Source organism: Fomitopsis serialis (assembly GCF_022376445.1).
Source record: "Fomitopsis serialis strain Sig1Antser10 chromosome Unknown B0H18scaffold_236, whole genome shotgun sequence".
NCBI lineage: Eukaryota > Fungi > Basidiomycota > Agaricomycetes > Polyporales > Fomitopsidaceae > Fomitopsis > Fomitopsis serialis.
In genome coordinates this window covers 9,932-35,478 of record NW_025955196.1, presented here as the reverse complement: position 1 = coordinate 35,478, position 25,547 = coordinate 9,932, and the positions used below count along the sequence as shown (strand labels likewise).

Sequence of the window (25,547 nt, the reverse complement as noted above, 5' to 3'; positions counted from 1 at the left end):
GTGTTTCCGGTTTGGCCCCTGCCAGGTCAGGTCAGTCGCCAAGACGAACGAGCACGCTGTTCGGGTCCAGGCCTTTCCCCGCCGGGATCAGCTTCAAATCTGATTACGGTAAGTTACAGACTGCAGCTTTCTGAGATGGCACAAAGGCAGTGTTCAAGGTCTCAGAAATGCGCCGGCATGTAGTCGAAGAACGTGTACTGTCGCATCAACCACTCCCAATCCGCGCACCCGAAGTCTTCTACCATTCGGAAGTGCACCTTTTTCGAGGGCCACGGTGGCATCACCACACGCAGCTCGCCATCGTGCCTCTCCACATCATAGAAACGGTCTTGGAAGGATACGATTCGCAGGTTACGGGCACCACGGATGAACTGGTTCGGCGTAAGGACCGCCGCACCGTGCACCTGGACGTCCACAAACTCGAGCGCGGGCAGCCGGGCCCACTGTGAGACGGGCGAGCACGTCAGGTCTTGCGAGAGTTGCAGTAGAAATTGAACACCCACCAACTCGGCGAACGTCTCCTTGTTCGCAAACCCGCGATCAAAGTCCAGGGCAAGGGCAGTCAGGCTGGTAGGGAGGCGGTCCACAAGACGGTGTATCCAATCCTTTGTCGGCGTGGCATCACACGCAAGAAACAGCCCAAGCACCTCCAGATTCTCCAGAGTGGCCAACGCCTCGAAAAGCGGCTCCGCGGCTGCAGCATTGAGGTTGCACTTCGTCACAAATCTGCGCAGCCGGGGTCTGCCCTTCAGGAAGCTGCACAGCGCGTCGATCTGCGGCGGCGTCATACGCTCGTCCTCAGGTCCGATCGCGAGGGAATCGAAGGACGGCAGGTTGAGCGGCAGCACCTGTAATGCGCCATACATCTCTTCCTGCGGCTCGTCATCCATGGATTGCAGTGGCACCATGGTAAGCGACTCCAAACATGGAACCTTGCGCACGATGTTTTGGAGGTCCCTCGGCGCATATGCATCTTCAAAGAGCAACTCCAGATCAGTTATGTTATCGAGAAGACACGATTCGACGCCGTCCACGCCAGGAAGAGGGCACTGCATCTTCTCCCACAGAGATTCTAGCACGGGCGCGGGATCCGCCATGTTGAAGAGCTCATCGCGGTCATCGCGGCCCACTGTGGTGCGGATCGACCTGACGCTCCGGAGCAGCTGTACAGGGAGACTTGGCCACGAGAAGAGTCTGTCGACGGAATGCGAACGCGCTGTAAGAGCAAATGTCGCAACGTAAAGCGACTGCTACGTACGGCGCCTCGAATTGCTCCAACAGAGGACATGACTCTGCCAGTTTCTGGACTATGTTCTCAGTCGGTCTCGGGCAGGACCAATGCCACTGGAACACACGGAGATTCTTGAGGGAGGGAATGGCAGCAAGTAGGCGATCTATCATACGCCGGGTTATTACTGCTGCCCGTACGGATACCTTCCGTAAGACCTACCGATCTGCACCGCGACTGCCGCCTCACTTACATCATCCGCATTGCATGCTTGAACCTGCAACGACTTCACGACCCGTCCAAACGCCAGGTCGCTCGCTATGCGCTCGAGGATCTCCAGTGAGCGGCGCGTCCGCCTTTCCTCTACAAGACGCAAGGATGCGCGGATGTGAGGAAAGCCCTCCGGCGCAAGATCATGCGCCTCAAGCGTGCCGAGGCCGAGCGCGATGCGCGCGAAGACAGTGGAGAGGGCGACGTCGTGAAAGAGCTTGTTTACTGATAGACAAGTGCGGGCGGCGTCAAGCGGTAGGCTCTCGACGATCTTGACCCAAAGCTCGGGAGGCAGATGAGATACGTATTGTTCTGTTGGCATTGTGGATAGTCTATTCGTCTGTCGGTGAGGTGAACACCAGTTTCGAAGTAGAGCGCCAGGAGTGGGAGTGGGGTGTTTGGAACACGTCGATTGTCACCCGGCCTCGCTGACTTATACCCTTGCAATCAGCGGCTATCATTGTCAATAGCGATTGAGCACGTACCAGTCGGTCACAAGCAGGCGTCGACGGGCGTAGCAAGTCTGTGCCCAATGTGAGTAAAACTCTGGTGCACCCCGGCTCGGATAGGATACTCGCGCGCACACTGATGAAGGCGGTGTACTCGGCCTCACGGATCGCTATGTAAGTGCCCGCGGCGCTGACTGCATCTACCGTGTACGTGAGACTTGCTCAGATTTGCCTCGAATAGAGTGTATATTACCCCGTACTGTACTGTTTGAAGCTACTTCAACTTGACTTCAACTGATCTTGAGTATACGTACGTCTCAGTTCGCGCGTATCCAACTTGATCAGAGTGATGCCTGAGTTACAGACGGAAGAACGTTGTAAAAAGCGTAAGTCTGGCTTGGAATCTGGCTCAGAATTCTGTGGTACATGAAACACTCGATGTGAGCGGAAAGCTGAAGTGATGTGTTGGTTCGAGCCAAGTTACTTAGACGCTGGCATGCACCGATAAGTAGGTAGCTTACATGCTTACATTTAATTACTTATATAACTAGTTGCAGTTTTGTGAAGCTTAACATTTTCGTAGTCCCCCCGGGAGGGACTCGTTGCTGTCGACGAGCCCTGCGCAGACCTTCTCGTGGTCCGGGGGTAAGTAATCCCTCTGGGATGAAACCAACATGCGCTATAAGGACTGTTCACCGCGCTCAGCGGTGCAGCCAGGATGAAGCTCCATCCAAAGAAACGGAGCTCAATCCATCCCCGAACGGGGCCAAACCAACCTGACCTCACTCAGACCTACCTGAGAAACACCGGAAACACCGGTAGAGTGAATAAATATGCCCATGACCGAGCTAGTCACCCCAAGCACTGCCGACGACGACCACGGAGTCCCACCCGACGTGCAAGGGCGCTTAGCCACCCCGGGAGACGCCTGCAAACGAACCGGAGCAGCGCATCTCCGGGTGACTCATAAATCACGAACTGAGCCGCCTTCCCGAACGCCGCCACACCGTTAAAACACTCCCAAACAAAAGGGCCACAGCAATAACTTATGTCGAAATCTGACGGAAGTGGACGCCCGAAACAATGAAGTGACATTCCAAAGCAACAGATGACACCCTCTTTCTACTGGCCTATAAGGACCAGCTGCGCCCCCACACTCCCTATGTTCTGAATCCCTCCCCAAGAATAATTACGTTAAAGCCGTTCAAATCGTATCAGATGCCGTAACTGGCGTCAGGACCTTCCACAAAGTAAACGCCTGCCCTCCTTGCCGTATAAAACAGATCTCACCTGCCCTGTTGACATTAAACGAAGGTGTTATACCGTCCACCACCCCACAGACTGCAGCACCCCAGCTGAGGCACCAGCATCGCCGGGAAACACCTATGACCAAGCCCCGTCAATTCAAAGCATGGTCAACCTCTGAGTTGAAATTCCGCGCACTCTCACCTTCCACGCCGCTCCCCCCGTCTCTACCCACCCTGCGACTCCCAATGCCTGAGTCCAACGCAGTCACGATCCGAGTGGAGGGAACCCCAGAGAGGAACGGAATGGTCCTAACGTGGATAGTGGATGAGCGCCCGACCTGTCACGTCGAACGAGGATTGCCCATCATTCTCGTCGTCGGAAATCTACGGACCGGCATAGGCCGAGTCGAGAACGCGACGGACATCCAACGTCATTGGATCACGTGGCTTCTTGCGGGAAGTCCCGTGGCATGCGCTATCCGTGTCCCGACCTCATGGTCCAGGCTCACGCGCTGATACGCCTCTAGGCTATCTAAGCCCCGAAAACGCAATCTAGGCCTCTACAATGCTCCAAAGCTCTTAGAAGATCCACTACAACTGTTCGAAGATTTCGAAGTTCGTAGCCAACCCTGGCTCACCTTGGAAGACTATCCGCGACCTTCCGGCACCTCAGTGACGCTATAGGAGCACCTACCCACCTATCTAGACGACCCCAGAGTACGCAGGTCACTCGAAGATACACTATGTGTTAGAAGACACTCGAACATGTTAGAAGACGTGCTACGGTGTTAGAAGATCTCATGCGAGACCATAGGATGCTACAGGATGTCCAGTGAGTCCTTGCAGGTCGTCTCACATCCTCGACGAGTGGTCTCGGTTTCCGGCGTCATGTGATAGCCGGTCGGCCTTCGGACCACTGGTTAGCGAGCCCGAGAGCAGTTGTCACGTGTTAGAAGCCATAGCCGGATGTTTGGGGCCGTCGGAGCTCCGTAGTGGTAATAGCCGTGTTTCCCTGTATATACTCTGGGACTGGTTCCCTCCAAATCTCAGAGACCCCCTTACCCTCTCAATCTCACCTCGCACCGGCGAGGTTCGTCAGCCAGTCAGTACGTTCGAAAGTCAGCAAGTTCGCCAGTCAGTCAGTACGTTCGAAGTCAGTCAGTCAGTTCGTCAGTACGTTCGCCAGCTCGTAGTTGCCCCGAGAGGCTCTACACTTCTTCTCCTGCCGTCGCTCGCCTTCCTTGTCACCGTTCGTTCGACACGTCTGTCGAAACCCTCTCTCCTACCTTCGAGGCTTAGCCCTCGTCTTCGAACAGTCTTCGACATCTTCGAAGTTCTCCCACGTCGTTCGGAGTCTTGTCCGTCCTCCTCCTTCTTACCTAGACCACTGTACAGTCCCCCGTACATCTCATAGACGCAGAGGCCTCGCATACCACTGCTCGACCTCACGGTTGGGTTTTTGTGTGGCTTTTGTGTTCTTTTCGGTCGCGTCATCTTGGAGCCCACCGCGAGGGGGATATAGAGCAAGATTCCGCCGCGTCGGAACTTCGACGTCAACCCTGAAGACTACCGAGACTACGAAAGTCCTCTTCTCGCACTCGCTATCGACAGTCGTCTAGGTCCCGGATCCGCCGCCGCCTTTCGCAGGCATAGCAACCCTCTACCAGGACCTTCGACTATCCCCTCTTCGTCCGAACACGTCGAGCTTGTCCCCGATCACGACGATCAGGAACGCTCCGTTCGAGACCAAGTACCTACTACTCCATCCCATTCCAGACGTGCTCGAAGACTCTTGCTTGCAGACGACTTAGAGGCACTAGTCTTCGGATCCCCTCTACCGCTTCTAACACCATCACCACCTCTCGAAGGAGAGGAACCCACCTCAGCCACAGTCACCACGCGTAGAGGATCTTCCACCTCACGTCTACCCATACCCACCAGTCGTAGAGTGTCGTCAGTCCCTCCAGGACCAGAGCAGTCCGCGCTGCGACGGACTTCGACCGTCGACACCCCTAACCCTTCGAACACTTCGACAATACCTTCGAACATTTCAACAATCCCTTCTATCGCTTCGCCAACTCCTTCTAACACTTCGAAGCTGAGTCCAAATATGGCCGACACAGGAGCACCAGCCTCGAAGGCGGCTTCAATGCCTGCACGCGGACACTCCACTGCACCTGTCTTCGACGAGTCAGAACCTTTCTCATTCAACCGCTTTTTCCAAGACCTTGAAACACACTTCGCACGATGCCGAGTTACCGATGACTCCGACAAGAAGTCATGGGCAGTTCGCTACCCTCCTATCCGCGTCTCCGACCTATGGATGATGCAGCCAACATTCAAGGATGCTACGAAGCCCTACGAGGAGTTCGTGACCGCCCTACGAGCACTCTATCCTGGAGCTGATGACGAGCACAAGTACTCGCTCACTGATCTCGACACGGTCGTCCATGATCGCATAGAACTCGGGATGACCAATGCCCTCCACCTCGCTGCCTACTACCGCGACTTCTACATGATTTCGGAGTACCTGATCACTCGAGGTTCGCTTTCGACACTCGAACAAGATCGGAAGTTCCAGCAAGGCTTTCCGAATACGCTCTGGGGTCCCATCGAGCAGCGCCTGTTCATGCGGAACCCTGACCGCTCTCGAAGGAAGCCCTGGACGTTCACAGAGATCTACGAGTCAGCACAGTGGGTGTTAGATGGTCCTACACCAGCTTCGACCTTTCGGCAAGCTAGTCCCCCTATGCCTACGACCACACCCGCTGCATCTATCCTGCCATCCCCACCTGTGACCACGAAGTCCGAAGACCTCCTACCATTGCTACAGACGCTGATCAAGACCCTCGAGGCCCAGCAGTCTCACAGCCGGTCACCCAAATTCTCGAACAGTCATGACGGCCCTCGGTGCTTCTATTGCGGACGTTCGGGATGTTGGATCGGAGACTGCGAGATGTTCGAAGAAGACAGGAAGAAGGGCCTGTGTCGACGGAACCCCGATGGCAAGATCGTCTCGTTCGACAACCGCTTCATGAGTCGCCGAGACAGCGAGACCCTCCGAGACGCTATCTACGAACATGCACGTCGTTCGAACAAGTTAGGACTCAGTTCGTCGTCTTCGAGTGGTTCAGGCAGTGCTATGCAAGGTGCTACAGCCACACAGTTGCTCTATGAAGCAGTCGAGAGTCCGCCTATCCCTACGCATGCCCTCGACATTGGAGAGATGCTAGCCTGCATGGACGCCCAGCTATCATGGTTGACGGAGATCTATGCTCGGGAACAGCGTAAGCAGACCGTTGTCGACCGAGTTGTCATCGAGAAGCATCCCCTATGCTCGAACACCCACCTGGCTGATCAACCACTACTACCCATGACGTGTTCGAAGTTTTCGGAGCGAGCCCCAAACCGCCTGCCATGTTCGAAGACGAGACCAAGTACCCCAGCGCCTGCGCCAGTCGTCCGACCTACCATCAACACCGAGAGTCCCGCTTTCCCATCTGCAAATGTTCGAGACATGACCTACGCACCCCCTCCCACCCAACGTTTCGAAGCGACCCCTACGAAGTTCGAAGCGAGCCCTCGAAATTTCGAAGCATCTCCCACGAAGCGACAGAGCCGAGCCAGCTTCTTTATAGCACAGCCCCCGCCCCAGCTTGCCGAACTGGCTGTCGAGTCCTCATCGAACACTCCGTGTGTACCATTGACATCTGAGGAGCTTCGAAAATTGCCTTCGTACCTTCGCGACCGATACTGGGCAGCACTGACGCCTCGGACGGCGGAGCGCAAGACGAACCAGGCGTCTACAAACACTGCAGCTATGGAACCACTTTCGAACTACAGCCTTATGATCGAAGACACTTCCCCAGCTGTCACCGTGTTAGGGGACCTTCCGGAGGGCAGCCTTACGTTAGAAGAGACTCCTACGTCTTCGAAGTCTTCAGACATACGACCTACATCTTCGAAATCTTCGGACAGTCGACCTACGTCTCCGAGATTGTCAGATGACCAACCTGCACCTCCGAAATGTTCGGACTATCGACCTATGTCTTTGAAGCCTTTGAACGGTGATCTCCCCACGTTGACGGAATCTTCGAGTGCTCCTACGACATTGGACACTCCGCCTATCTCTCCGAAATGGCCAGATCATGCCCCTACGTCTCCGAAATCTTCGAACGGTCAAGCCATGTCTCCGAGATTTTCGGACTATCAACAGATGTCTTCGAACAATCTCTCTACGCTGATGGAATCCTTGAACACTCCTACGACGTTTGACACCCCTTCTATCCCTTCAGAATTGCAACACCAAGCTCCTACGTCTCAAGAATCTTCGAACTTTCGAGCTACATCTCTGAGATTGTCAGACCACCATCCCAGGTCTACGAAATCTTCGAAGCCTCTTATGCCATTTCTAGAATCGTCGAACTGTCCCCTCCCATCTCCGGAACCTTCCGACCTTCCTACTATGCCTCCGAAATCATTGGATGCTTATGCTTACGCTCCGAAAAGTTCGGACTATCTTTCTGCAACTACGACACCTTTGGATCCTCCTATGATGTCTACCCCCACTCCTTCGATGTTGCCAGACTCTGCTCCTACGTCTTCGAAGTTACCGTGCGCTGTGCTACCGCCAAAATCTTCGAACACTCCTACGATGGATGGCCTGTCACCTCCACTGGCTACTATGTTGCCCGAGCATGACGAGCAGCCCATGCTTCCCTCCCCGCCCCACCCATCTCTTGTATCTATCTCTGCGCTGACCGAGGACGGTCACAATTTCAGTAAGGGGAGGATCACCACGACCACTTGGTAGTACCATCACCAGACAGGCCTCGAAAGCTAGACCCACACCTCGAAGACGTCGAACATACCCTATTGCTCTCGCAACCAGCAGGTCCACCCAAACACGTGTCGAGAGTCTTCTACATGTGTGTGGTGCTGTTCGTCACTGCTGCACTGTTTTTCGCTTTTGGAGACAATCTATGGCCATGGGATCGACGTGGAGTGCATGAACAACAACTCCGAACGTTCGAAGACACGTACCTAGTCCTACCACCCGACATGGCCCCAGACCCAACAAACCTAATCGTTCGTAGAGTGAATACCTTGCAAAGATGCCCGCTGCACCTCGGGGTCGAGCCTGAGCGTTACGAGACAGTCAGGGACCTCGACTTCCTTCGAGACGACCTAGAGCAAGCTCCGAACATGTCAGTCAGGCAGTCACCCAATGCGAAGACGAGACCTCGCTATCACGGCCCATTGGTCATTCAATCACGCAGCCACACACGTCACAGTGTACCGCTGGCTAGAGAGAAGGAGAAGGAGTCTACGATGTCCCTAGGAGCCTCCGAACACTTCGAAGATGCATTTGACAAGCTGGATGCAGACAGTGTTTTGTACGAAGACAGCTAGGGTCTTCTACGGTGCTAGACGAGCTGTTCCCGCCATAGGGGCAATGATACCACCCAAGCAATGCTTAGTTCACGTCCTACCTCCAATTTCAACCATCCTTCACATTCTACCGACCCCGGAGGTCCTCTACGGAACAAGCACCCTTCATTGGCTATACCCGCTGACCGAGGACGGTCAGGATTTCAGTAAGGGGGAGATGATACGCCTCTAGGCTATCTAAGCCCCGAAAACGCAATCTAGGCCTCTACAATGCTCCAAAGCTCTTAGAAGATCCACTACAACTGTTCGAAGATTTCGAAGTTCGTAGCCAACCCTGGCTCACCTTGGAAGACTATCCGCGACCTTCCGGCACCTCAGTGACGCTATAGGAGCACCTACCCACCTATCTAGACGACCCCAGAGTACGCAGGTCACTCGAAGATACACTATGTGTTAGAAGACACTCGAACATGTTAGAAGACGTGCTACGGTGTTAGAAGATCTCATGCGAGACCATAGGATGCTACAGGATGTCCAGTGAGTCCTTGCAGGTCGTCTCACATCCTCGACGAGTGGTCTCGGTTTCCGGCGTCATGTGATAGCCGGTCGGCCTTCGGACCACTGGTTAGCGAGCCCGAGAGCAGTTGTCACGTGTTAGAAGCCATAGCCGGATGTTTGGGGCCGTCGGAGCTCCGTAGTGGTAATAGCCGTGTTTCCCTGTATATACTCTGGGACTGGTTCCCTCCAAATCTCAGAGACCCCCTTACCCTCTCAATCTCACCTCGCACCGGCGAGGTTCGTCAGCCAGTCAGTACGTTCGAAAGTCAGCAAGTTCGCCAGTCAGTCAGTACGTTCGAAGTCAGTCAGTCAGTTCGTCAGTACGTTCGCCAGCTCGTAGTTGCCCCGAGAGGCTCTACACTTCTTCTCCTGCCGTCGCTCGCCTTCCTTGTCACCGTTCGTTCGACACGTCTGTCGAAACCCTCTCTCCTACCTTCGAGGCTTAGCCCTCGTCTTCGAACAGTCTTCGACATCTTCGAAGTTCTCCCACGTCGTTCGGAGTCTTGTCCGTCCTCCTCCTTCTTACCTAGACCACTGTACAGTCCCCCGTACATCTCATAGACGCAGAGGCCTCGCATACCACTGCTCGACCTCACGGTTGGGTTTTTGTGTGGCTTTTGTGTTCTTTTCGGTCGCGTCAGCGCGAGGAAAGCCGCATCCACTCCCAATTATATGCCCACCTCCCGCACTCTCCCCCGCCCCACCGCCTTTTTGCACACGACCCCATCCTATGCAACAGCCCTGACAGCCCGTACGAATTCGACTCAGACGAAGACACCCCCTAAAGCTGCCGCGGATGAGGACTTGCGACACCTCCTCTTGCGCACTCCTACCCCGCCCGACACTGCACGGTGGGCTCGGAAAGTCGGGCGCACGTGTAAATGCCCTAGTATAGAAATTGATCAAAACAGGTTGATGTACCGTACTGCCCCCGAACGATCCGTCACGCAAATTCACCCACACATCAAACGATCAATGACAGGCCCTGACAGGCTTCTGACACTTGCATGCTCCACACCCTGTCGCGAATAAGGAAGTCAGCAATCAGAGCATCACTGGGCAAACTGCTCCCGTACGTATTACTCCCTGAATAAACACCGACGGCTTCCAACCTCATGGGACCTGAAGTATCGCCACAATAACGATGAAAAAACCGCCGGCAACATGAGCGAGACGACATAAGCAAACACACCACCGAACACTGTCACCAGCCAAGCCAGATCGTGGAGACTATCGCCTCAAACCACACAACAGAACACACGACGCGCTTTCAAGACCCCGATCAAACAGCGCGAAACTGACGCCGCGGAGATCGCACCCCCGTTAAATTAGCGGAGCCCCTAGTTCCTTTCGGGAACAGATGCAACCGACACAAGACGCGGTCCTCCAGGTAAGGAACACAAGATCCCGCACGAACCTTAAACATCTCGTACGGAACCCACGACACGAGCGTCGCCGAGGCACCAGCGAACTGCGCCGCTATGCAGGCAGGCACCGACACATGAAATATGTCCATGAGGAGCTGACCCTAACGTTGAACCGACAGCGCGCAAACGGCAGCGAGCGACGGTGAAACGACGCTGACGCGACCGAAAAGAACACAAAAGCCACACAAAAACCCAACCGTGAGGTCGAGCAGTGGTATGCGAGGCCTCTGCGTCTATGAGATGTACGGGGGACTGTACAGTGGTCTAGGTAAGAAGGAGGAGGACGGACAAGACTCCGAACGACGTGGGAGAGCTTCGAAGATGTCGAAGACTGTTCGAAGACGAGGGCTAAGCCTCGAGGTAGGAGGAGGGTTTCGACAGACGTGTCGAACGAACGGTGACAAGAGAGGCGAGCGACGGCAGGAGAAGAAGTGTAGAGCCTCTCGGGGCAACTACGAGCTGGCGAACGTACTGGCGAACTGACTGACTGACTTCGAACGTACTGACTGACTGGCGAACTTGCTGACTTTCGAACGTACTGACTGGCTGACGAACCTCGCCGGCGCGAGGTGAGATTGAGAGGGTAAGGGGGTCTCTGAGATTCGAAGGGAACCAGTCCCAGAGTATATACAGGGAAACACGGCTATTACCACTACGGAGCTCCGACGGCCCCAAACATCCGGCTATGGCTTCTAACACGTGACAACTGCTCTCGGGCTCGCTAACCAGTGGTCCGAAGGCCGACCGGCTATCACATGACGCCGGAAACCGAGACCACTCGTCGAGGATGTGAGACGACCTGCAAGGACTCACTGGACATCCTGTAGCATCCTATGGTCTCGCAGGAGATCTTCTAACACCGTAGCACGTCTTCTAACATGTTCGAGTGTCTTCTAACACATAGTGTATCTTCGAGTGACCTGCGTGCTCTGGGGTCGTCTAGATAGGTGGGTAGGTGCTCCTATAGCGTCACTGAGGTGCCGGAAGGTCGCGGATAGTCTTCTAAGGTGAGCCAGGGTTGGCTACGAACTTCGAAATCTTCGAACAGTTGTAGTGGATCTTCTAAGAGCTTCGGAGCATCGTAGAGGCCTAGATTGCGTTTTCGGGGCTTAGATAGCCTAGAGGCGTATCATCTCCCCCTTACTGAAATCCTGACCGTCCTCGGTCAGCGGGTATAGCAGATGAAGGGTGCTTGTTTCGTAGAGGACCACCGGGGTCGGTAGAAGGTGAAGGATGGTTGAAATTGGAGGTAGGACGTGAACTAAGGATTGCTTGGGTGGTATCATTGCCCCCTACGGCGGGAACAGCTCGTCTAGCACCGTAGAAGACCCTAGCTGTCTTCGTACAAAACACTGTCTGCATCCAGCTTGTCAAATGCATCTTCGAAGTGTTCGGAGGCTCCTAGGGACATCGTAGACTCCTTCTCCTTCTCTCTAGCCAGCGGTACACTGTGACGTGCGTGGCTGCGTGATTGAACGACCAATGGGCCGTGATAGCGAGGTCTCGTCTTCGCATTGGGTGACTGCCTGACTGACATGTTCGGAGCTTGCTCTAGGTCGTCTCGAAGGAAGTCGAGGTCCCTGACTGTCTCGTAACGCTCAGGCTCGACCCCGAGGTGCAGCGGGCATCTTTGCAAGGTATTCACTCTACGAACGATTAGGTTTGTTGGGTCTGGGGCCATGTCGGGTGGTAGGACTAGGTACGTGTCTTCGAACGTTCGGAGTTGTTGTTCATGCACTCCACGTCGATCCCATGGCCATAGATTGTCTCCAAAAGCGAAAAACAGTGCGGCAGTGACGAACAGCACCACACACATGTAGAAGACTCTCGACACGTGTTTGGGTGGACCTGCTGGTTGCGAGAGCAATAGGGTATGTTCGACGTCTTCGAGGTGTGGGTCTAGCTTTCGAGGCGTGTCTGGTGATGGTACTACCAAGTGGTCGTGGTGATCCTCCCCCTTACTGAAATTGTGACCGTCCTCGGTCAGCGCAGAGATAGATACAAGAGACGGGCGGGGCGGGGAGGGAAGCATGGGCTGCTCGTCATGCTCGGGCAACATAGTAGCCAGTGGAGGTGACAGGCCATCCATCGTAGGAGTGTTCGAAGATTTTGGCGGTAGCACAGCGCACGGTAACTTCGAAGACGTAGGAGCAGAGTCTGGCAACATCGAAGGAGTGGGGGTAGACATCATAGGAGGATCCAAAGGCGTCGTAGTTGCAGAAAGATAGTCCGAACTTTTCGGAGCGTAAGCATAAGCATCCAATGATTTCGGAGGCATAGCAGGAAGGTCGGAAGGTTCCGGAGATGGGAGGGGACAGTTCGACGATTCTAGAAATGGCATAAGAGGCTTCGAAGATTTCGTAGACCTGGGATGGTGGTCTGACAATCTCAGAGATGTAGCTCGAAAGTTCGAAGATTCTTGAGACGTAGGAGCGTGGTGTTGCAATTCTGAAGGGATAGAAGGGGTGTCAAACGTCGTAGGAGTGTTCAAGGATTCCATCAGCGTAGAGAGATTGTTCGAAGACATCTGTTGATAGTCCAAAAATCTCGGAGACATGGCTTGACCGTTCGAAGATTTCGGAGACGTAGGGGCATGATCTGGCCATTTCGGAGAGATAGGAGGAGTGTCCAATGTCGTAGGAGCACTCAAAGATTCCGTCGACGTGGGGAGATCACCGTTCAAAGGCTTCAAAGACATAGGTCGATAGTCCAACATTTCGGAGGTGCAGGTTGGTCATCTGACAATCTCGGAGACGTAGGTCGACTGTCCGAAGATTTCGAAGATGTAGGTCGTATGTCTGAAGACTTCGAAGACGTAGGAGTCTCTTCTAACGTAAGGCTGCCCTCCGGAAGGTCCCCTAACACGGTGACAGCTGGGGAAGTGTCTTCGATCATAAGGCTGTAGTTCGAAAGTGGTTCCATAGCTGCAGTGTTTGTAGACGCCTGGTTCGTCTTGCGCTCCGCCGTCCGAGGCGTCAGTGCTGCCCAGTATCGGTCGCGAAGGTACGAAGGCAATTTTCGAAGCTCCTCAGATGTCAATGGTACACACGGAGTGTTCGATGAGGACTCGACAGCCAGTTCGGCAAGCTGGGGCGGGGGCTGTGCTATAAAGAAGCTGGCTCGGCTCTGTCGCTTCGTGGGAGATGCTTCGAAATTTCGAGGGCTCGCTTCGAACTTCGTAGGGGTCGCTTCGAAACGTTGGGTGGGAGGAGGTGCGTAGGTCATGTCTCGAACATTTGCAGATGGGAAAGCGGGACTCTCGGTGTCGATGGTAGGTCGGACGACTGGCGCAGGCGCTGGGTACTTGGTCTCGTCTTCGAACATGGCAGGCGGTTTGGGGCTCGCTCCGAAAACTTCGAACACGTCATGGGTAGTAGTGGTTGATCAGCCAGGTGGGTGTTCGAGCGTAGGGGATGCTTCTCGATGACAACTCGGTCGACAACGGTCTGCTTACGCTGTTCCCGAGCATAGATCTCCGTCAACCGTGATAGCTGGGCGTCCATGCAGGCTAGCATCTCTCCAATGTCGAGGGCATGCGTAGGGATAGGCGGACTCTCGACTGCTTCATAGAGCAACTGTGTGGCTGTAGCACCTTGCATAGCACTGCCTGAACCACTCGAAGACGACGAACTGAGTCCTAACTTGTTCGAACGACGTGCATGTTCGTAGATAGCGTCTCGGAGGGTCTCGCTGTCTCGGCGACTCATGAAGCGGTTGTCGAACGAGACGATCTTGCCATCGGGGTTCCGTCGACACAGGCCCTTCTTCCTGTCTTCTTCGAACATCTCGCAGTCTCCGATCCAACATCCCGAACGTCCGCAATAGAAGCACCGAGGGCGTCATGACTGTTCGAGAATTTGGGTGACCGGCTGTGAGACTGCTGGGCCTCGAGGGTCTTGATCAGCGTCTGTAGCAATGGTAGGAGGTCTTCGGACTTCGTGGTCACAGGTGGGGATGGCAGGATAGATGCAGCGGGTGTGGTCGTAGGCATAGGGGGACTAGCTTGCCGAAAGGTCGAAGCTGGTGTAGGACCATCTAACACCCACTGTGCTGACTCGTAGATCTCTGTGAACGTCCAGGGCTTCCTTCGAGAGCGGTCAGGGTTCCGCATGAACAGGCGCTGCTCGATGGGACCCCAGAGCGTATTCGGAAAGCCTTGCTGGAACTTCCGATCTTGTTCGAGTGTCGAAAGCGAACCTCGAGTGATCAGGTACTCCGAAATCATGTAGAAGTCGCGGTAGTAGGCAGCGAGGTGGAGGGCATTGGTCATCCCGAGTTCTATGCGATCATGGACGACCGTGTCGAGATCAGTGAGCGAGTACTTGTGCTCGTCATCAGCTCCAGGATAGAGTGCTCGTAGGGCGGTCACGAACTCCTCGTAGGGCTTCGTAGCATCCTTGAATGTTGGCTGCATCATCCATAGGTCGGAGACGCGGATAGGAGGGTAGCGAACTGCCCATGACTTCTTGTCGGAGTCATCGGTAACTCGGCATCGTGCGAAGTGTGTTTCAAGGTCTTGGAAAAAGCGGTTGAATGAGAAAGGTTCTGACTCGTCGAAGACAGGTGCAGTGGAGTGTCCGCGTGCAGGCATTGAAGCCGCCTTCGAGGCTGGTGCTCCTGTGTCGGCCATATTTGGACTCAGCTTCGAAGTGTTAGAAGGAGTTGGCGAAGCGATAGAAGGGATTGTTGAAATGTTCGAAGGTATTGTCGAAGTGTTCGAAGGGTTAGGGGTGTCGACGGTCGAAGTCCGTCGCAGCGCGGACTGCTCTGGTCCTGGAGGGACTGACGACACTCTACGACTGGTGGGTATGGGTAGACGTGAGGTGGAAGATCCTCTACGCGTGGTGACTGTGGCTGAGGTGGGTTCCTCTCCTTCGAGAGGTGGTGATGGTGTTAGAAGCGGTAGAGGGGATCCGAAGACTAGTGCCTCTAAGTCGTCTGCAAGCAAGAGTCTTCGAGCACGTCTGGAATGGGATGGGTAGTAGGTACTTGGTCTCGAACGGAGCGTTCCTGATCGTCGTGATCGGGGACAAGCTCGACGTTTTCGGACGAAGAGGGGATAGTCGAAGGTCCTGGTAGAGGGTTGCTATGCCTGCGAAAGGCGGCGGCGGATCCGGGACCTAGACGACTGTCGATAGCGAGTGCGAGAAGAGGACTTTCGTAGTCTCGGTAGTCTTCAGGGTTGACGTCGAAGTTCCGACGCGGCGGAATCTTGCTCTATATCCCCCTCGCGGTGGGCTCCAAGATGACGCGACCGAAAAGAACACAAAAGCCACACAAAAACCCAACCGTGAGGTCGAGCAGTGGTATGCGAGGCCTCTGCGTCTATGAGATGTACGGGGGACTGTACAGTGGTCTAGGTAAGAAGGAGGAGGACGGACAAGACTCCGAACGACGTGGGAGAACTTCGAAGATGTCGAAGACTGTTCGAAGACGAGGGCTAAGCCTCGAAGGTAGGAGAGAGGGTTTCGACAGACGTGTCGAACGAACGGTGACAAGGAAGGCGAGCGACGGCAGGAGAAGAAGTGTAGAGCCTCTCGGGGCAACTACGAGCTGGCGAACGTACTGACGAACTGACTGACTGACTTCGAACGTACTGACTGACTGGCGAACTTGCTGACTTTCGAACGTACTGACTGGCTGACGAACCTCGCCGGTGCGAGGTGAGATTGAGAGGGTAAGGGGGTCTCTGAGATTTGGAGGGAACCAGTCCCAGAGTATATACAGGGAAACACGGCTATTACCACTACGGAGCTCCGACGGCCCCAAACATCCGGCTATGGCTTCTAACACGTGACAACTGCTCTCGGGCTCGCTAACCAGTGGTCCGAAGGCCGACCGGCTATCACATGACGCCGGAAACCGAGACCACTCGTCGAGGATGTGAGACGACCTGCAAGGACTCACTGGACATCCTGTAGCATCCTATGGTCTCGCATGAGATCTTCTAACACCGTAGCACGTCTTCTAACATGTTCGAGTGTCTTCTAACACATAGTGTATCTTCGAGTGACCTGCGTACTCTGGGGTCGTCTAGATAGGTGGGTAGGTGCTCCTATAGCGTCACTGAGGTGCCGGAAGGTCGCGGATAGTCTTCCAAGGTGAGCCAGGGTTGGCTACGAACTTCGAAATCTTCGAACAGTTGTAGTGGATCTTCTAAGAGCTTTGGAGCATTGTAGAGGCCTAGATTGCGTTTTCGGGGCTTAGATAGCCTAGAGGCGTATCAACGCCCGTGCTAGCGCTCCCGCATGAAAACGGAAGACTCTGCGAAAGACTCAGGCCTGCTGGGCTATAATGACGATGAGATAGCCCCCAGATATACGGCCTAATACAGGCCAATAAGCTGGAGACCTCACCGGAGCCGTACATCTGCATCTCCCATCGAAAAACAGCGCACACAAGAAGAACGGTGGCGCACATGTACTAAACCAAGCAATGAGAGGACAAACTGTACCGGTGAGTACGGCAATCCTCGAACATCGCAGAACAAAGCCTCACTACCACCCCTGCCCTCATCCCGTACGGAGACGCCATGCCGCGCACGCCAGGAACGAAGAGAGCCCAAACACACGTACAAGCGCACAATTTAGAGAAAGATCCAGCCAGAGCAGCACGGTAACAAAGGAAAGCACCAGCCTAACTCGTATAAGCAGAACAGCCACAACACCCTTAGCCTGACAGGCGCGAGAATAGAGCCACAGACATGCACTCCCCAATCATTACAGCATCCTGACAGCTGCGAGAGCGGCGTGCGCCATGAGCTGACCATGAGGATAAAAGGGACCCTGGGGCTACGCTCACAGCCATCCCCGAACTCCTGATATCTAACAGCTCCTGCGCTCCATCTACCAACATGCACCAAGAATCTACGCTTACCTCCCCTGCTTCCCCTACCAACCATGGGCCGACTGTCTCCCCCCACGGTGGCGAAGTCCATGCGGACCCATCCATCGAACGCCTCCATCAGGAAAAAGCTCTCCTGAGAATTATGGCGTATTCTCGACAATACATAGAACCCACATCATACTCCGCTATTCTGACATTATTCGCAGCATCGTCCACTACTGTACACACCATCTGTGCATATGTTCGTAATGCAGGCAATATTAGCACATGCCACTAAGTTCTCGCTACGAGCTATAAATACTCATGCGGTGCGAGAAGCCATGTAATCGCCAGAATTCGTTGCTCAGGCATTGGATACAAGAGCATTGACGTGTATACAATGTACTCGTAGACCCTTCGTAACAAGATATATTGCATAGTAATCTAAGCTACACCTTGGGTAGGACGTACTTCTCGTGCAGCCTGAAAGTTGTCATCACCAACCCTGACTGCTGAAAGCGCGGTATGCGCTGAGGTTTCCGCCGTCCACGGTTTACGAGCGAATCCGAGTCGTCCGGCACAGGCAATGGTCACCGTTACGAAGGCTCGCGCGAGCGGGCCGGGCCGTTCCAAGAGAAAAACCCGGCAATGATGAGTGAGGCGATCGACATCATGCCGAACGCGTAGTCGCTCTCTTCAAGACTGCTCTTGAGCTATCATTCGATCGCCTTGTTAGCACAGCCTGCTACTCGTGGGAGTAAGAGGACGCGTACATTCATGCTCATCGTCATGCTGCGTGTACGCATGGGTACGTTCGTCTCGTGTTGCATTGCTGGCTGTCAATCCATCCTCGTGTTGAACGCGGGCGCGGCTGTAGTGGTCTTCGTCACAGTGCGCACTGCCGGTCGCCGTGCGTGTCGCATGCATGGGCAGCTTGAGTGCTTGACTGCCGGTCCGCTCTGCACTTTCGAACGTGTTTGAAATGCGGTGTGGTGAGGGGTGAGCAAACATGCTATCGACAATCATACCTGTAGTGCGCGTGCTCAGCCGTGTTCACCCTTTCCTGCCTCGCCTTATCCCTCGGAGAATACCCCGCGCTGCTCTTGCGGTGTCGCTGGCGGTATCTCTGGCCAGCCGGACACGGTGGGTATTGTTTTGCTCGTGTTTGAGATGTGAGCGAGCGGGCCTGTCATAGCTGGCTTGTGCTCACTTGCCTTGGTGGGCTGGTTGTTGTGCGGTGCAGTCTCGCACCGGTTCCTCGTGTGTCGCGTCGCCAGCTGCTCAGATCTCTTCGCGTTGAGCGTGAGAGCGGCGACGTCCATCTGTCATGTCAGCGAAGGTCGGGCGGTAGCAACACTGCGAGGCGCACGGTAACATTGCGCTGCCTCGTCATCAACTCGGTAGGGGGCTGTACGTGTCGAGTGACTGTCCGGGCGAAGACATAAGCAGAGGATCGGCAGGCAGAAGGGCAAGACCGTAGCGCGATGCTTGAGCTTGACTCGGCCAGGTCATTCAGCGCGAACGTACCTTCAGGTTCGAGTACTACGCCCGAGTCTTTTCTCCTAATCTCCTTGCTCTCATCTTTCGGTGCCTTCGCATCTCACGTCCTCATTTCCCCAGGTCCGTCGTTTTCTGCGCAGTCTTGTCGCTTGACACTGGCACGCGTGTCACGGAAGTCCTGAGTCGCACGCTCGGGTTCTGTGTCACCGAGGTCAGGATAAAAAGTGTAAAAAGTAGAGGAGAGGGCTGTCTGACAGAGAGTATCAAGAGCCAAAGAGGACGACGGAAGACAGGAGCGCGGTCTTGTTGCGGTCTTGTAGTCGTTTGAGCGCTGTCACATCACAATCCGTAGCTGGAGGAGGACAGTTGTCTGCCCTAAATCAGATCGCGATCGGTGTCCTCTGCAGCGCCACTCAACCGACTGCCACGTCAGACTCAACCAAGACTCACCCCTGCTGTCGCTGACTGTCGAGTTCACATCCGGCCCCTGTCCCGCCCGTTTACTCAACCGCCCACCTGCGTCCTCCACTGTACCTGCCAGAACAAGCTATGAGATAACAATCACGCCGACATGGACGACCTACGTAACCCTGTGGACAACCGTCGAGACCCGTTTGTCGGAGCACAAGCATAGTCTGGGTAGAGTGCCTTTGCTTGCCGGCCAATCTGCACATCCCACTCGAATACCCGCGTATCTGTCCGCGCATTTGGCTTGCCCGCCCTCTCGCACACACACACGCCCGTCCTCTCGTGTTCACATGCCCTCTTGTGCGTGCCCGCTCGTTCGTGCCGGCACATCCTCATCTTCTTTGTTAGCTCATTCACCTGCTTGCTCACACACTCACGCGCTGCTCGCAGGTATGTCTTTGCCACCCACCGTATCACGGCAACGTCGTCTCACGCTCTGCTCGCAGCACAGCGCGTCTGGATCGGTGCCCACCGTTTTTTCCTTGCGCAGGACGACCCGCTCAGCCATGCTGCAGCGCAGCCATTTCGCCGCAGACAGCCCAGCTGGTGCCCCCCTTTCTCCGTTCAGTCGCGTGCTGGGCGGGCGGCGCCAGTGCTCGCGACGATTCCGAACATCGACGTCAACTCGCCTGGAGGAGTACGCGCCACCCGCTGCGTCCACCGTGACTCTCGTCCACTGTGTGTGCGTTGTCCTTCACGCGCTACAGCCCCGCTAAGCCACACAGTCAGCGGCGCCAGCGTTCTAAGCGCTTTCGCCCTCGCGGCCTGGGGCAGGATCGCGCCCTTCGCGTCCGCATCGCGCCGGAACTCCGGCTCGAGCTCGCCCTCCGTGGTGAGCATCCACCCGCCGATGAGCCAGCACCATGGGCCCATGAAGCCAAGCCAGAAGAGGACGCACGCGCTCGTCGCCGCCAGCCTCTCCGGAAGACACGACCGGCTGCGCCTCCGCGAAGACGCGCGGGGGATGTGGAATTCGTAGTTCCCGCTCCCGAAGGAGATGCCCCTCAGCCAGCGGTTGTGGATGTAGGCGTCGGAGCCGCTGGAGGAGACCGAGTGTGCGCCGCCACTCGTGCCGAGCTCAACCCCACGTCGTTGCTCCTCCCCGTTGAGTCCCATGCACCATCCCTCAACGTGTCGCAGTGGCCCCGCCGCTGCCTGCGTACAACTGCGCCGAGCCCCTGCTTCTCCCCGCCGAGTCCGCCGTGTTCCTGGCCCAAGGCCCTGTCCCACCACCACTTCCGGTCGCGCCTCCGGAGGCCCGCCTCACTGGAGCACATCTCGTCTGGAGGGAGGCATAGGCAGAGATACTGTAGATTTAAATTCAAAGCGGCGCGGGGTGTGACGTGTGACGGCCCCGCGACACTCAGGCGGCGCGGCGCGAGCGTCGGTGACCTGTGACACAAGCCTCTTGGGCGGCGGGGCGGCGGGATTTTGGTCTACCGGCGCCGCAGGCGGCGAAAATTCGTGACGTCGGAGGTTTGTCACATCCGGCGGGCTCGACTGTGACCAGTGACAACGCAGCGTCGCCGGCGTGGCGACAGGGCCTGTGACGCGTGACCGCCGCTTTGTATTTAAATCTACAGTAGTCGGAGTGTACCGTACTACAGTAGCTGCTGCTTGATGTCATTAGTGACACATTACAATTGACTTGTTCCTGTGAATCGAATGTGATCACCTCGTACGATGGACCATTCAGTACATGAATCAGAAGAATGGTCAGATTAAGGACGGAATGCGATCAGAATGAAGCATAAGCTGCATAACACACTGGTCATGTTGCATAATGCCATATATTATCGAGCCATTCACAGACGAAAGAGAGGGGACTAGCTAACAAAACCTATTACTGAGAACTGAGATAACATATACAATTACCTAGATTTCTCCATAATACTGAGTCATTCATGGTCATTCTCGGGAGGGCTTTTTCCTGATGTCCGCGCAGCCTCTCTCGTCAAATCCCCAACAAGCGTGTCAACGCCGAGCCCCTCTCCTCTGGCGCCGCTAACCCTTGGGTCTCCCCGAGAGCCGTCTCGCCGACGGACCGTACGGGCATCTCTTACGCGGGCATGGTGTCCCGTCCTCCGACGCCTCAAGCCCTTCTCGCTCTGAAAAAGGCGACCGCGCTGGCCACCACGCCCACGCAGCACAGCGCGGCGGCCAAAGACGCGGCCCCGGGCGCCGCAGCGCCAGGACCTGCGCACGAGACGATTGACGTTGACGCGATGACGACGACCGTCACCGCTATAAAAGGTGTGCATAACACTCTCCGCCTCCACCCCCATCCCAAGTAACACACTTAACATGCGCTCCTCCAGAAGAGGAGAACCCAGAGCTTGATGCACTAGCCCTCAGACGCGCTCGCACGGGCAAGCAGGCGGCGGCGACGAAACTCAAAATAAGAAGGCCCGCTCCAAGAAGAATGCGAAAGCTGCTGGGAAGATGCCCACGACGGTCGGCAAAGGCATACCGGCCACGTCGTCCTCCGCCGTTGACACAAGCGCCCCCCCGGCGAACCTACCTCAACGCTCTGCCAGCGAGTCACGGAAGAGACGTCGCGCCTCAGCTGACGTCGACGGAGAGAACGTGACAACCGGTACAGTTCTTCGCACCCAAGACGTGTCTGCGGCGACCAGCCCTCCGCGGCAGGTCGAATATGTCGTCGACATTGGAGAAGTCCTTGGCTTCCCGCGTCTCGACTGGTCCCCCGCTCCCGACGACAATCAGGTCGATCCACCCGCTACCACCACGTCAGACCTCGAGGAGCGGGATTTCGAGATGTTCGATCCTGTCACGGGGCAGGAAGATAGAGCTGAAGTGGTACGAGTTCGCGTCCCTAATGTATAATGCTCTGCCTCACACCAACCAACCAATAGCCCTACGAAGACCGTGAAGGCGCCGCTCGCACCCGGCGGCTCTCGATAACATGCGCTTCACCCGACACCCGGTGGCGAATGATCCCATGCTCGGATACGGGTACCCGCAGTCCAGCGAAGGCCTACGGGAGGGCAACATTGAAGGTACGAACTGTACCGATACAGCTAGGCGACCCCACCTAACCAACAGGCCACTACGCAGACCTGTACGCAAGCGACGACGAGCCCATGCATCACACGACCCGAACGCGGACGGAGCCACCCCGTGCTCTGAACCCCGGGGCTCCCTCCTCTCAGTCTCGCGGAACAGGCAACGCCCCTGATGCCGACCAAAGTTTCAGTGCGTACGCGTGCCTTAGGCAAGGAGATATCAACTCACCGCTCGCGTATGCCCTAGGCCGCCGTATGCATGACATTGAACGGGCCAGCAGATCGTCGCACTCAGCTCCCCACCGTCCCTCGTATCTCTCACCGGCCCCGGCACAGGCTACGCGCGCGCAGACTCCGGCGAACGACATACACCGAGGCCCCCGCAGGCCGCGCTCACCCTCGCTGCTGCACCCTTACCCAGTCCACTATGCCCCGGGACCCTTTCCCAACTTCCCTGTTGACCTCGCGCCACCGGCACCGATCGCCCAGGACGCACCCGCCGGGCCAGCCGGTCCCATCGCGCCGTTGGCACCTGCTCCAGGCGCTCCTCCGCCGCTGACCACGACACGTGCGCCCGAGAACGGATGGCCGCGAATACAGGGAGTCGGTTTTGACCTCGTCTACGCGAACGTTCTTGCATCCCAGGCTGACGAATGGCGGAGAGCTCGGGACTACCACGTCTACATCCACTTTCCCGGCCGTGGCGCACACGATAGAGGTAACTTCGGACGTCTCTGCGCTGTCGACACCGTCCTACGCGCCTCTCTGGGAGTCCCGACCGCTTCTATCACCCAGCCTATCGCCGCTGTCCCCCTACGAGCCCGAACTCAAACCCCATCTACTACCGCGTCGGGAATCTGACCGTCGGTCAGCGCGACCGCCTTCTGCGCGAAGGCTGGGTCTCGTCTAGAGACGGTACTTTCGGTGTCGTCTCCTCCGAGCCATCCCCGCCGACATTCATGGGAACGTTCCGACACCCCCTACGACTTGGAGAAACGTCGGAGGAAGGCATGGCAAACGCTTTCAAGAAGGGTATGCGGAGCGAAGAGATGCGTCAATACCTCCTCACGACCCTGAACAGCGACATCTTTGCGGGCGGACGGTGGCGACGCCTTACGGCGCAGGACGCGTACGAGCTAATCATCAGCTCTATCACGGTCAAGAAGATCCTGCTGCGCAACACTCGTGACGAAGAGGAGGAACCATTTGCTTTCCTCTACATGGAGTCTCCTACGTCTGACCCTATCGAATGGCTGAACTTCCGAAACCGAGTTCGTACGTTCACTTTCGGCGGCCTACTCGCAGGCCCCCCTGAGCTGGTCACGCGCTCTTTCTACTGTATGTATTGTCACTCCGTTGACCACCCCACTCACGCCTGCACCATCCCGTCTACTCCCGGCTGGCACGGACCGTCTCTCGATGACGTCCGCGAAATGCTCGCAGCCGACAGACGCGCGCAGGGCCAGGACCAACGCGGCGGAGGCAGAGGTGGTAGAGGCGGCCGTGGCAGTCGAGGAGGCCGTGGACGCGGTAACGGACGGGGAAACCGCGGTGTCGCTGCAAACGAACAGCAGAGAACGGGGCACGCCTAGACACGCGAGTACATGCCATATACGCATCTTGCCTTCCCCGAACCTGTATCACCGACCTGTATATTTATGCCGTCTCTGGCCTGACTATAAAATGACGTTCTCGCTGCTATAGCTTTCGCAGCTTACTGAGTTAAAGTAAGAACACGTGAAAGCTCTTTCATCCAAGAGAGAGAACGCGCAGATGGCCCAGGCCCAAATTTACTGACCGACTTCGGGACAGGAAAGCTCGGATACCGTCTGCTGCGTCATGATTCCGGAACCCCCAGGGGTACTAGTAAACTTACCCTGGCCGAGAGGCCTAGCTGCCCAGCAGCGTGTTTCCTGAGGAAGCCAGGAGAGCTTCCCGCCCCCGGTGGATCGTTGTAGCCGGGACGCGTACATCAACGGCGAATACACATACATTTAACATACCTACGGTAGGACTTACGGCAAATGGCACCCCTCTTCTCCGTCCGAGAGAGGCTAGCTTGTCTCCCGCCCATGCTGGCCCCCATGACCGGGCAGAGGAACTCGGTGACGGGACCGCCCTCTGTAATGAACGGTCGCAAAGCAGCGACAACCAGGGGAACGCGGAGGGCTGCGTATCTATACCCCTGTCCAGGATGAAAGCCGTCTGGCGCATCCTCAGACCACCAACAGAATCACCCCATCCGGGAGGAAGACGAAGGCCAGCCTGAATATTGGCAGCCTTAACATAAATGGTAGGAGCTCCCTACAAGGTCCCAAGGACCAGAAGTGGAACGCGATTAACCAGCTCCTTCGCGAAGAGAAGCTGGGCGTCCTATGCCTCCAAGAGACCCACCTCGACGCCTCGCACGTCGACACCGTACACAAACTGTACGGCAGACGGATATGTATATGGAACTCAGGCTCGCCGTCTGCGACATCAGCCCAAGGGGTAGCAATTGTGCTGAATCGGGAGTTGGTAGACGTCTCGAATGTTGTATACAGGGAGATAATCCCCGGCCGCGCTATTCTCCTTACGATGCACTGGCATGCTGAAAAATTCATCACGATCCTTAACGTGTATGCACCCAATGCACAGAGTGAAAACGCGGCCTTTTGGACCCGGCTCCACAGCCTGGCCGAGCGAGGCCGTTACAAGAAGCCCGACATACTGGTCGGCGATTTCAATATTGTTGAAGAAGCCCTGGATAGACTACCTGCGAAAGAAGACGCCACCCCGGCAGTGGCTGCCCTACGAGACCTTGTCCGTTTTTTCGATCTCTACGATGGCTGGAGAGTATCGGAGCCCCACACCAAGAACTACACATACCCCCAGAGAGGCAGCCTCTCGCGGTCTAGGCTCGACCGTATATACACATCGGAGTCCTTAATCCGGACGTCCCATACCTGGGACATTAAGACCACCGGGGTCCCTACCGATCATAGATTGGTCTGTGCAAAACTCAACACAGCAAATACTCCCTTCCTTGGGAAAGGCAGATGGTCGATGCCAATCCACCTCATGGAGGATAACGATTTTATTAACGAAGCCAGGGAATTGGGCAAGAAGACTATGGGTGAAATGAAGATGACCAACGTTGAAGATGGCGACATTGACCG

The 25,547-nt window shown here is 55.9% G+C and overlaps 5 protein-coding genes across 5 annotated transcripts; 1 reads left to right on the top strand and 4 right to left on the bottom strand.

Moving 5' to 3' along the window:
- Nucleotides 1-58: 58 nt before the first annotated feature.
- On the bottom strand, nucleotides 59-1,927 carry B0H18DRAFT_1053808 (uncharacterized protein). Its single transcript, XM_048031014.1, has 4 exons — nucleotides 1,451-1,927; nucleotides 1,259-1,394; nucleotides 504-1,194; nucleotides 59-443 (listed from the first exon to the last, which is right to left on the bottom strand). The coding sequence occupies exons 1-4, from the start codon at nucleotides 1,818-1,820 to the stop codon at nucleotides 162-164; spliced, it is 1,479 nt and encodes a 492-aa protein (XP_047885461.1). The 5' UTR covers nucleotides 1,821-1,927; the 3' UTR covers nucleotides 59-161.
- A 16,064-nt stretch (nucleotides 1,928-17,991) lies between these two features.
- On the bottom strand, nucleotides 17,992-18,225 carry B0H18DRAFT_1127143 (uncharacterized protein; the record flags this gene model as incomplete). Its single annotated transcript, XM_048035256.1, has 2 exons — nucleotides 17,992-18,108; nucleotides 18,169-18,225. The coding sequence occupies 2 exons, from the start codon at nucleotides 18,223-18,225 to the stop codon at nucleotides 17,992-17,994; spliced, it is 174 nt and encodes a 57-aa protein (XP_047885460.1).
- Nucleotides 18,226-19,927: 1,702 nt separating this feature from the next.
- On the bottom strand, nucleotides 19,928-20,479 carry B0H18DRAFT_1127142 (uncharacterized protein; the record flags this gene model as incomplete). Its single annotated transcript, XM_048035255.1, has 1 exon — nucleotides 19,928-20,479. One exon carries the CDS (start codon nucleotides 20,477-20,479, stop codon nucleotides 19,928-19,930), a length of 552 nt encoding a protein of 183 aa, XP_047885459.1.
- A 47-nt stretch (nucleotides 20,480-20,526) lies between these two features.
- Nucleotides 20,527-21,150, bottom strand: B0H18DRAFT_1109175 (uncharacterized protein; the record flags this gene model as incomplete). Its single annotated transcript, XM_048032753.1, has 2 exons — nucleotides 20,949-21,150; nucleotides 20,527-20,670 (listed from the first exon to the last, which is right to left on the bottom strand). Coding segments are annotated over exons 1-2 (186 nt in total), but the record flags the coding sequence as incomplete, so codon positions are not given.
- Nucleotides 21,151-21,805: 655 nt separating this feature from the next.
- On the top strand, nucleotides 21,806-23,981 carry B0H18DRAFT_961039 (uncharacterized protein; the record flags this gene model as incomplete). Its single annotated transcript, XM_048043022.1, has 5 exons — nucleotides 21,806-22,183; nucleotides 22,240-22,383; nucleotides 22,550-22,579; nucleotides 22,726-23,107; nucleotides 23,185-23,981. The coding sequence occupies 5 exons, from the start codon at nucleotides 21,806-21,808 to the stop codon at nucleotides 23,979-23,981; spliced, it is 1,731 nt and encodes a 576-aa protein (XP_047885457.1).
- Between the last annotated feature and the right edge of the window lie 1,566 nt (nucleotides 23,982-25,547).